The sequence below is a fragment of the Labeo rohita genome, chromosome 1 (assembly GCF_022985175.1).
Source record: "Labeo rohita strain BAU-BD-2019 chromosome 1, IGBB_LRoh.1.0, whole genome shotgun sequence".
In the NCBI taxonomy this organism is placed as follows: Eukaryota; Metazoa; Chordata; class Actinopteri; order Cypriniformes; family Cyprinidae; genus Labeo; species Labeo rohita.
Genome location: NC_066869.1, coordinates 49,900,461 through 49,912,921, shown reverse-complemented (window position 1 = coordinate 49,912,921; position 12,461 = coordinate 49,900,461). Strand labels below are relative to the sequence as shown.

At 34.0% G+C, this 12,461-nt stretch overlaps 1 protein-coding gene across 2 annotated transcripts in view; it reads right to left on the bottom strand.

Moving 5' to 3' along the window:
* Positions 1-256: 256 nt before the first annotated feature.
* rasa3 (RAS p21 protein activator 3) overlaps positions 257-12,461 on the bottom strand; it is a 42,724-nt gene continuing 30,519 nt past the window's right edge. Inside the window, exons 11-24 of one of the 2 annotated variants that reach the window (XM_051117111.1) lie at positions 11,431-11,579; positions 11,240-11,354; positions 11,082-11,156; positions 10,870-10,993; positions 9,030-9,136; positions 8,866-8,943; positions 7,903-7,980; positions 7,738-7,811; positions 6,087-6,205; positions 5,204-5,286; positions 4,902-5,110; positions 3,576-3,679; positions 3,296-3,479; positions 257-2,371 (exon numbers count right to left, since the gene is read on the bottom strand). In XM_051117111.1, the coding sequence (XP_050973068.1) occupies positions 2,296-2,371; positions 3,296-3,479; positions 3,576-3,679; positions 4,902-5,110; positions 5,204-5,286; positions 6,087-6,205; positions 7,738-7,811; positions 7,903-7,980; positions 8,866-8,943; positions 9,030-9,136; positions 10,870-10,993; positions 11,082-11,156; positions 11,240-11,354; positions 11,431-11,579 (1,575 nt within the window). In that variant the 3' untranslated portion in view covers positions 257-2,295. The remainder of the gene's footprint in view (positions 2,372-3,295; positions 3,480-3,575; positions 3,680-4,901; positions 5,111-5,203; positions 5,287-6,086; positions 6,206-7,737; positions 7,812-7,902; positions 7,981-8,865; positions 8,944-9,029; positions 9,137-10,869; positions 10,994-11,081; positions 11,157-11,239; positions 11,355-11,430; positions 11,580-12,461) is intronic. The other variant, XM_051117119.1, reaches the window with a different exon arrangement.

Sequence of the window (12,461 nt, the reverse complement as noted above, 5' to 3'; positions counted from 1 at the left end):
CATGACGTCATTTCTCATCAAATGAGCTGCCCCACATTCATGTGAGAGCTTAATAAATGAACCACTGACCCATTTGCGTCTGTTTTCTTCTCCAAAGATGTTTTAGGAGAAACATTTGACCTCATGAGGAACAACAATAAAACTTTCCCGTGGATGCATTAGCTGAGCAATGAAATCCATCAACATTGAATACAACAATATTGCACCTTCTTTGCAAAGCAAACGGTATTTGGAAATAAAGACTCAGACACGGATCTCGTTGCTGTCGCCTTCATTTGGACAAAAGAAACACGTGTGTCTCATTCAGTGGGCTACTCTGTACACACGTCATACGAACACACCGCTGTCCATTCTTAAGGATCTGCCATCAAAGTTCCTTCATCAATTACAGATCAAAAACAGGAGAATTACTCATAGGTGACATTATTGCATACTTCATACTGTGCGTTTGGATTACTCTGAGTTTTGATTTGACTTTTTTTTTCTTCACAAAAACATTATTCTGTGATATAAAAATAAATAGCAATTCATTTGGGCAAAAAAGGGGCTGTTTTGAAATATCTAAGCACTGAAACATGCATCACCGAGGGACGTACAGAAACACAAGAACCGTGTGTTAACAAAAATACAACACCATACTAACAGAAGAATACAAGTGTGAATCTCCAGCTCATGTTTCACCCCAAAATCAGAAGAAAATCAAAAAATGATCTTCCGCATAAAGAATATGATGCATTTTCAGGAGTTTTTCAGGAAGCTCATTCCCACCATGGGATAAAAAAATAAAAAAGTTTCATCTCACAATTCTGAAGTCAGAACTGCAACATATAAACTGTCAGAAATAAACTCTGAACTGTGGGATAAGAAGTCACAATTACATTTCATTTTATTTGCGGCTGAAATGTATTTGCTAACATTTGTCTTGAAAATGTCTTAATGCTTGTAAAGTGGATTTCAGTACTGGATTTCATGTATTTTGTATCTGTATGTATATGTATGTGACCCTGGACCACAAAACCAGTCATAAGGGTCATTTTTTAAAAACTGAGATGTATTATCTGTAAACTGAATAAATAAGCTTTCTATTGATGCATGGTTTGTTAGGACAGGACAATATGTGGTCGAGAGACAACTATTTGAAAACCTGGAATCTGAGCGTGCAAAAAATCAAAATATTGAGAAAATCACGTTTAAAGTTGTCCAAATGAAGTTCTTAGCAATGCATATTACTAATCAAAAATTAAGTTTTAATATATTTATGGTAGGAAATTTACTAAATATCTTCATGGAACATGACCTTTACTTAATATCCTAATAATTGATAGTTTTGACCCAAATTTTTGGCTATTGCTACAAATATACCCGTGACACTTATGCCTGTTTTTTATGGTCCAGGGTCATTTATATATATTTTCTATATATATATATATATATATATATATGATTTTAGGGTGAAATGTGAGCAGGTCATGATCTTGACAGGTTTCATGAAATGTATCAAAATAATCAGGTTCATATCAAACATCTCTATAAAGTGTGATGTGATGAACTGGGAGTTATTATTCATAATTAATGAAATGCACTCATGCATGCTCACTTCAGATTCACACACTCACACTCACGCACACACACTGTAACCAGAGCAGTGAATTTCCAGGACGTGAGACTCAACAGAAAGTATAAAAACACAATGTGATGCTGAACACAGCTGGACCCATCAGACAGCGGTTCAGAGTCACGCCGCATGCTGGAAACGGCCGGGACGAGGACGTCTGCATGCTGTAACACACACCGAACCACACGTTCCCCACGGCGTGGGCCTGACGACACAAGTCAATACTGGACGCGTGTGAATGGAGGAAAGAGCAGGCGGAAACAGAGCAGAGTATTTCTATACGAGTTAAAAACGCGGTTACGGGTTCAGCGGCAGTCTCGCATCCACCATCGAAACCCCGTCAAAGCAAAGGATTGTGGGATCTGTCCTTTGGTCCACTACTCCGTTTATAAAAACATCCATCGTTTGAGGACGTCTGGTCGTCTTCTAGCTTAAAAACATAATTGAACGTTAAAACGTGCCGTGAGGTGGAGCTACATCATCCACAGGAGCGTGTGACGTATAAAGTGCGCGGCGGCCCACGCCGTTCGGAGAAAGCTGTTGATTGGTTAAAATCGTATAAAAACACCAGAGGTTTAGCTTTTGACTGTGGCCGCCTTTTCGTCAGTCACATCTCAGAGTTTCCCGTCTGAGATGCGACTGTTGCCACGGAGACCGTGCAGTGTCTGCAGTGGGCGTGGTCAGATGGAGTAGGTGGAGCTTTCTGACTGCTGGCGGATGTAGCACTGGAAGCTCTGATCACCGATCGGATGTTCCCTGTAAACACAAACACGTCACGCATTAGAACGAAACAGGGACGTCAGAATGACCAGAATGCAAGTTAATCAGTACGTTTTATTTTAATGTTATTTCTATACTATTATAGTATGTATTTAAATTTTGAATTAGATTTTTTTTTTTAGTTTTAGTCATTTTTATGTTTGTTGTTTTTGTTAGTTTTTATGGTACTATTTCTCTTTATTTTTGAGTTTTAGTAATATTATGTGGGTTTTTTTGTCATTTTCATTACCTTTTTAATATTTCTGTTTATCTTAATTTTTAAGTTTTAGTCATTTTGTTATGTGCTTTTGTCATTTTTATGAACCTTTTGTACATGAACTTTATTTTTATTTTAGTTTTAGTAGTTTTGTTACGTGATTTTGTAATTTGTATTGGTTTTTTTTATTCTATTTATTTTTATTCCCGTTATTTGGGGATTTTTTTTAGCTTGCCATTTTTATTACCTTTTTAATATTTCTATTAATCCTTATTTTATTGTGTTCTTCTGATGTGTTTTACCATTTTTATTTGTTTTGTAATATTTGTATTTACCTTTAGGTCATTTTATTTCAGATTTAGTTTTAGTAACTCAAACTTGTATTATCGCTTAGATCTATATATAAAATTGGAAACAGTTATTCTATTTAGCTTTATCGACATACATGCATTATACTTGTGTAAAGCGATATATATTCTATATAGCAAATCTCAAGATTATTTTTGTTGTAAAAAGTAACTATGTTATCGTCCAGCTCTAATCTGTTAAATGCAACTATAAGACATTAAGATATTAAGACATTATAACCTGTAACACCATGATTCTCTGCTTTGAAATGATGTGTATTGTGAAAAGCACTATATAAACACACTTGGCTTGGCTTGGTATGTCTAGTCACAGATGGGTGGTTCAGCGATACTCACTGGCTGCCATACTTAGTTTTCCTGAACTTGTCTCGTTTGTACTGCATGTGCTGCTGCTCCAGTGTCTGTACGGCTGAGATGACGTGTCTCAGGGTTTTATACGTCTCCTGCGGGTCGTCGATCACAAACGTGGAGTATTCCTCCTGCTCTGGGCCGTCGTACACCGACTTACTGCCACACGCCTCTGGATGGAGAGATGAGACACGCTGATGCATCGTACAGACTCGCGCTGACAATCGTGTTCGTTCTCACTATAATGTTCTCAAGCTTCCTGACTCACCCTGCATCTTCACTAGTTTGGCCATGTACGTGCTGTAGAGCGAGTAGATCCGCTCCGTCTCTCGGTCTCCATCCACGTCCAGCTGGATGTTGGCAGGAAGTCCCCTGAACCACACAAACACAGACACAAACAAGTACAAGTTTTTTTTTTTTTGCAATGTGCTGTTTAAATATGCAAATGATGTATTGTCTTATTAAATATACGCTAATTTGCATACATTTCCAGCACATAAATCTGAACACTGGATGAAGTCCAGTTCATAATTCCAGTTTGATTTTGCTGACATATTAGAGTTAAAGGTTTTTCCAGAGGGGATTTTGGATCTCTCTCTTTATCATAATAAAATGTTGTATTAATCAGCGTGGATGAAACCTTCAGAATATAGAGAGGAATTAAACTGTAAAGTTTGGTGTTTGCAAGAGAAAAACTCTTTAAAGAATGAAATAGATAAAGTGCAACAAAACAAACACTTAAATGTAAATTTGGATGTTTTCTTTCCACTAGACTGAAAGAAGAGACGTATGGAAGCAGAATCTCAGAAAATGCAAATAAAGTGTAATAAAATTATATTAAATAAAAAATAAACATATACAATATTAAATACAGAGATAGAGAGAAAAAATTTTGATTTAAATTTAATTCAAAAATTTAATTTAATATTAAAAAGATAAATATGACATAAATATGTAATTTAGATGTTTTTTTACTAGTGTGAAAGACGCAAATGAAAGCAAAACGGACTAAAATCTGAAAATTGAGAAAAGATAAAATGCAAATAAAGTGTAATAAAATGATATTAAATGAAAAAAAAATACAATATTAAATATAGAGAGAAATGCAAATAGATAAAGTGTCAAAAATGCAATTTCTATATTTAAAAAATGTAATTTGAATGTTTTTTTCATTAAAAGCAAATGGAAGTAAAACAGACTAAAATCTCATTGTCCAGTGCATGAAAAAACAATGGTTTTGTCTGTAGTGTCATGACTTAAAAATACAAGTACTAAAATGAAGTGTAGTTAAATGGGGAAAAAAAGGTCTAGAGATGCATTTTTTTCAAGTTCAAACTTTTTAAACTTGAGCACTGTGTTTTTAGAAAACAGTGTCATGTGCAAAACGCTGCAAAGGATGCAAGGCATCAGTGCAACGCTCAAACGCGTCTGTCTAGCACCATTATTTATATCATAGAGGATTGCAAAAATGGATTCTGTGTGAACAGAACCAGTGTTACCAGTGTACTTTATTCAGATGTGTGTTAGTCCCCTGTAATCATATGATTTTATCACAGGAACAGGACGAGTGTGGCTCTGATGTGCGCAGACTCACCCCGTGCAGGGCGTGCAGCCGGGCGCCGTGTCCGCAGACAGCTTACAGCAGAGCCAGTGTCCGTTGAGGTAGGCCGACGGGTGGTACGTGCTCAGACGCTTGCGGTTACACTGACTGACCTTGGTCAGGATGTCGATCCAGTCGCGCGCCTCCACGCAGTTATTGGCCTGGATGTAGAGCGCCCTCTCCGGCTGGATGACCTGGAACATCTGCAGGAAAAACAAAAAGCGCAGCTGCTGCAATCACACAATCACTTCACAGATGTCCATGAAACGCATCATATGTGAAGCGGTTTCTCTTACGTTCTTCATTTTGAAAGACTCTTCCTCGAGTCTCTCTACAGCCAGGATGTTTTCAATTGGGATGCTGCACAGAGCGCCCTCTCCTGGACACAAGCACAGACGCACATCAGCACCGACGACCACACAAACACATCAACCACCAACACCAACAGACTGATCACTTAACGATGGATGGATGATTTTTTTAAGTGTAAACGAGTGTTTTCTGCAGGTTTCAGAGTTCTGCTCCTCAGAAGTTCTCAGTCTTTGTCTCTTGTCTCCACTACAACTTTTGAAACCATTTTAAAAATCATTTTGCACTGATGCACTTACTTGATCAAAAATACAGTAAAAAAATTGACATATTTTTCTCATTTAAAACAGCTGTTTTCTATGTGAATATCTGTTAAAATATAATTTATTTCTGTGATCAAAGTTGAATTTTCAGCATCATTACTCCAGTCTTCTAAAATCATTCTAATATGCTGATTTGAAAGAAACATTTCTGATTATTAGCAATGTTGAAAACAGTTGTGCTGCACAATATCTTTGTAGAAACTGATACGTTATTGTTTATTTTATAGAAAGGTTCAAAAGGACAGCATTTATTTGAAATCTCTTGTAACGTTAGAAATGTCTTTATTGTCACTTTTGATCAATTTAACGCATCTTTAACATACTTTTTTTTTTTCAAAATGAATCATTTGTAAAGTATGGTTTTGAAGTAAAATAAACATTTTTTTAATTTTTAGTTTTCATGCATGGAAGAGAATCCAGAGCGTTATTGTGATATTCATGAGTGTTGATGATGTGTTTCTTCACAAACACAGGATGGGATGTGTTCAACACTCCACAGATGAACAGCAGACGCCTCACACACCTGTAGCGAGAGTACGGGACAAACCTTTTGCGTTACCTTTGGTTTTGTGGTAGGTGAACTCGTGGTTGGTCAGGCGGAACCATCTCTTCTTGAAGTTCTTCAGACCGAAGCGGTTTCGCCCTTGAGCTCGTTTGATCATGAATCTAACGGTCAGAGGAAAACAAGCCTTCAGTGAAGGTCTAAACTCAAACTCCCTCCAGTCTCAATCACACACTACAACAATACATTCACATTAATAATCAACTCGTTCTCATGTCAGCAAAACCAACCACTGCACTTACATATTACTGATTGATTTCACAATAAACATACTTTTTGTTACTTGAAATAAAGAAAACTTTTTGAAATAAAATAAAATATAAAAAACATGATCATTTATCATTTTAAAATGTAGTTACTGCTAGCTGTCAAAGCACCATTTCATATTTTTGTTTAATTAATCTGAAATACCACAATAACTGAATATAAATAAACTAAAATTATTAAATTAAAAAAAAAAAAAAAAAAAAAAAATTAAAACATTAAAATATGAATATAAAAAATAAATATATTTATTTTACTTTAAATTAGTAAAACTAAATAAATTAAAATGAATAAATAAAATAGTAGGTAAAAATTATGTAGACATTTAAAAAAACATTATTAAAATGACAAAAATAAACAAAAAATTACAATACAATTTAACTTATTAAAATTATTAAATACAAAAGAATAAAAAAGATGTAAAAATTTAATAAAAAATGCAAAAAATTCAAACATTATTCAAATACGAATGAAATGAAAATAATAATGAAAATAAAAAACAAATACATTTATTTTACTTTAACTTGAAGTACTAAAATTAGTAAATAAAGTAAAGTAAATAAATTAAAATTAAAATGAATAAATAAAAAGTAGGAAAAGTTATGTAGACATTTAAAAAACAATAAAAATGACAAAAATAAACTAAAAATTGTAAATAAAAGAATTCAACATTTTAACATTATTAAAATATTAACATAAAAAATAAATACATTCGTTTTACTTTAACTTGAAGTACTAAAATTAATAAATCTAAATAAACTAAAATAAATAAAAAGCAGGAAAAAATATGCAGACATATTTAAAAAACATTTTTAAAAAATTAAATTAAATTAAAATGAAAGAAAATACACTGTTGCATTCTTATGTCTCATTACTAGAAGGAAAGAAAAATCACTGATGCAACTTTTTTAACATTAATAATCACAACTGATGAACTGAGGCTAAATGGAGATCAGTGGAGACTTTTGTGACTCAACTAGTGACTCATGAGGGTCTGAGAGCAAGTTCAGTGAAATCACCCAGATCTCCATTAGGTCTCATGCTCTCTGAAGGTTTGCGCACTAGAAAGGGCACGTGTGTCTGCGCTCACTAACAGGGAAGGAAGAGACCAGCATGAACATCAGGACAACAGAAACACGGACAGTCTCGTCCTGACACTGAGGAGGCTACGACAAGGGTCAGGAGGTCACGTGTTAAGGGTCAAAGGTCACAATGGCATCTTACCTGCCAGAGCCTTTGGCATCAAACCTCTTAATAACGAGTTTAACGCTCCTGCGTCCAGCAGAGAAACACAAACACACACACACACACACATGCTGATTGGTGTCACACTGATAGAGTGAGGCGTGACGGCCGTGTGTGCGTCTCTCACCCTTCCTTCAGCATGATGGGCGTCTCGATGCTCTTCTGATCCCAGCGGGCCGAGGACGAGATCAGATCCAGGAACTGCGACACAGACACACACAATCACATCAGAACACGCTGAAGCACAGATCTCTGATATACGATATATATATGACCGACACGAGCCACTCACGTTCTTCACCGCATCTGCGTACTTCTGCTCGTTGAAGTAGTCGTAGAACGCCGCCATGTAGGACTCTTTGAAATTGGCCTGTGAGAGAGAGACGAGAGCGCTCACTACATTTTTATTGAGTTATTGAGTCTACATATGTATTTTCTTGTGCAAAAATACTTCACTGCCCTGCACTTTCTGTTTAGTGAGGCATGACCTACTTTTAAAAATTATGGTAAATTAAATGAAGCTTAAATAAAATCAAATATCATATGAAATATTAAAAAATAGAAGCAAAAAAATTAAATGTTGCCTTGGCAAGCAACTGAAATACAAAAGGTTAAAAAAAAAATAATAATAATAATAAAACTGAAAGAAAAATTGAATAACAAAAGCCATATACTGTAGAAACATAAAAAATCCCCCAAACTAATAAATGACAAAACACCACACCAAAAAACTAAAAAACTAAAATTAAAACAAACAAAAAAAATAACTAAGGCTATATACAAACATATAAAAATAAGGAAAGCATGTAACAAAATTACTCAAATGAAAACTGAAAGAAAAACTGAAATACACAAACATACATAGAAAATATAAATATATGAGAAGCAAAAATTAAAGCTATAAAGAAGTATCTAAAAAATAAGAAAAATAAGAAAAGCAGATAACAAAAACACTGAATGAAAAATTAATACAAGCTATAAGAAATATATAAAAAAATGACTAAAGGAAACAAAATAAAAAAAAATTAATATTATTAAATATTATAATAGCATATAAATAAAATTAAAATAACACTGGTTTATTTTTCAGTAAATGACATCATGACGGTCCAAAGGACAGTTTTTATTGATTAATACTTACAATATTTGTATATGATTATTATATTACATTATATTATTTTCTATTCATTCTATTACATTACGTTACAAATAATGTAGCGAGTCAGGATTTGTAACTATTGATAATGTCACTTACAGATTTGGATTTGGCCAGGCTTCCCAGAGTTTGGATGGTTTTGGAAATGAGCGTCAGCGTTCGAGACGTGCACGGATCCTTTACAGACACAAAAACCATCAATATAACACATGTGATCATGATGAAGGAGACAGAGAGGAACAGAGAGGAGGCGGTGTACACACCGGGTGATGCGGCCGCAGGTGGAAGAGGTTTGGAGACAGGATGGCAGGAGCAAAGAAACGGAGGAAGATGAAACTGCTGACAGCCGTGTAGCGCACGTCCGGGTCAACTGCACAAACACACAAACCACCGTCATCATCACAGGTCTCTGAATGTGAGGTTTTGTTGCTTAAAACTGCTGTTCAGGTTTGAGAATCGAGCCAGTGCAGTTCCCTGCAGTGTTCATCTGTGATCTGAAGGTGGCAGCATAAGACTAACGGCTCAACACAGCAGCTAAAGTAAACAGGAAGCTGTGCAGAACACAAGAACAAGTTATGGGGGAAACAAACGCCTGATTACAGAATACTTATTACTGCTAACGTCATTCTGACAGAATTATTATAAGTGAAATCTATGTCTTAATGCATGTAACTGCTTATCAGCTGCTTGAGAGACCATAAAACATAATGAAAAATAAAACTGTAAAAATGATAAATATTAGATGAGAAAATTAAACTTAGAAAAACGTAGAAATTGGAAATGCTGCCTCAGCTACAAAATAAATCACAAGGTAATGTAGCAAAATCATTAAAACTGAAAGAAAAATTAATTAAAGCTATATAAAATAATAATAATAATAAAAATGCAACAAGCAAACAACAAAATTAATAAAACTTAAACTAAAACTAAAATATTAAAAAATAAACTGAAAATATAAATAATAATCTAATTCATAAATAATTATTTGTCCTTTACAGAATTGTTATTGCTAACTAATACTAAACTGTATAAAACTTACAGAAAAATAATACATTAACTTAATTTAAGTAATAAACGGAAAACCTTATAAATATTACCTCAGCAACAAACTAAGACAATGAGTTGAAGCACTAAAATTACTAAAACTGCAAAAAAATTAAAGGTATACAGAAACATGTAAAATGATTAAAATTAAACAAAAGAAAAATTAATTAAAGCTATATAAAATTATTAAAAAATGATAATAAAAATGCAACAAGCAAACAACAAAATTACTAAAGCTAAAACTAAAATACAACTGAAAATATACAAATAAAATCTAATTCACAAATAATGGTTATTGTTAACTAATACTAAAATGTCTAAAACGTACAGGAAAAAGTAATTAATTCACTTAATTTAAAAATTACAGAGAAACCTTAAATTAGAAATTAGAAATATTACCTCAGCAACAAACTGTTATACAATAAGTTGAAATACTAAAATTACTAACACTAAAACTGCAACCAAAAAAAAAAGAAAAAGAAAAAGAAATAAAGCTATATAGAAATATTTTGAATTATTAAAAATAAATGAAAGGAAAATGTATTAAAGCTATATACAATTATTAAAAAATAAATAAAAATGCAACAAGCAAACAACAAAATTACTAAAAGTAAAATGACAACCGAAAATATACAAATAAATTCTAATTAAAAAATAATGATTTGTTCTCTACAGAACTGTTATTATTCACTAACACTAAAATGTCTAAAATGTACTGAAAAAAATAACACTAATGAAAGATGTTTAATTCTTGTTTACATGTTTAATTCTATTTCAGGTGACTGTGTCAAGGAAAAATCAGTGATGAGAAAAATGTAATTATTATTCAAGTTGAGTAAATTTCAAAAAGTAGTGGACCGAGAGTGTAAAACAACTCAAATGAACCAAAAAGAGATCCGAATCCGCTTCTGTGTTCATATCCAGTGTGGATGCAAACCAGCAAACTAGAACTGGGACGTTTTTTCACTCACATCACGTTTGTTTCACTGGAAGAGTTTTCAGAGCCACTCTTTCTATTGTTTTGATAGTTTTAACTCATCTAACGGCGAGAGCGTTTACCCTGAAAGCGTGACGCCGCAGACTCTCGCAGCGAGAAGAAGATGTCGCACATGACCGTCGGGCAGCTCACACCCGAGCTGGTGATGACGTTGAAGATCCGGTCCACGTACTGCCGCAGGTTTTCCTGAGGAGACAAACATACACGTCAGCCGATTTCACACAGACGAGGTCTGAACCCACGTGGTTCTGTGTCCTGAACCCATCACACTCACCCTGTTGGTGTCCAAGTTCTCAGACTCCTTCAGCTTGACGGGGTCGATCTCGCAGGGTTTGTGGTCAGTGCAGATCTACACGCAAAAACAACACGGTGAAGCAGCGCTCGAGACGAGACTCGCTGATAATGCAGAAGACACTGAGACGCGCTACTCACTTCATCGATGATGGGTTTGAGCGTGACGCGCAGGTAATGCATCCCCGCCAGCTTCATGGTCTCATCGATGCATTTGGACGTCAGCGAGTTTCCCCGGAATATGGTGTTGGGATCCCTGGAAAAGAGCGGGAGGAAGGTGAGGAACGGAAGGAGCAGACGTTTGAGCGAAGACGGCGTGTGTCTGTACTCACTGCGTGCGGTTGATCTCGGCGTGAGCGATGGCACTGAGGAAAGGCACGATTTTACCGTAGTGAAGGAAGAGTCGCACCAGCGGGACGGCCGCCTCCTGCTTCTCACGGCACACCTCGCCCAAGATGTGAGCCGTCGACGCCGAGACGGGCTGCGAGAGAGATTTATTGAGATTTATTTGGGAAAATCAAATGAGAATACGATCACGGTTCACTTTTTGTATTGCATTGTTATTTATTTTAAATAATTTATTTAATTTTAATGCTTTTAGGATGTCACCAGTGTGATCTTTTGACTCGTCTATCATTACATTACTAAAAAACAAATTCATCTTAAATCTACATTTATTGTACAGTATATAGCTGCTTTTTAGCTGCTTGAGAGACCATACAACTGCTAATGAAAAATAAAACTATAAAACTAAAAGTAATGAGAAAAATTTGGGATAACTAAAATCAAGCTGAAACATCTAAAAATATAAATACTAGATGAAAAGCTAAAATTTAAAAAATGCTGCCCTATCAACATACTGAAAAACACTGTAAGTTAAAGAAAAATAAATATGGAAAGAGAAAGAAAAAGTATTTTTTTTAAAAACTAATAAAAATGACATATATATATATATTACTTTAATTATTAGGGACATTTGTCACTGACTCTCTATACATTTATTAATTTTAATTCAGCACATTTTTGTTTTCTTTTTTGGGCCTCAAGTGTTTGCATTATTTAAAAACTAAATAATGATTGTTTTTTAAAAAATCTTTACAGTGTTGTTATTGTTATTGTTATTGTTATTGAAATCAAGCTGAAAAAATATATTTCATATATATATATATTAGATAAATTATAAATAAAATAAATATTATAAATATATTAAATAAATAAAAACAAATAAATAAATAAAAATGTGAAACGTTGCCTTAAAATATTAACATTTTTAAAACTAAAACTGAAAAAAATGTAATTAATTAAAGCTATATAGAAATATTACAAAATAAAAATAACAAAACGCAGAAGCACATAACAAAAT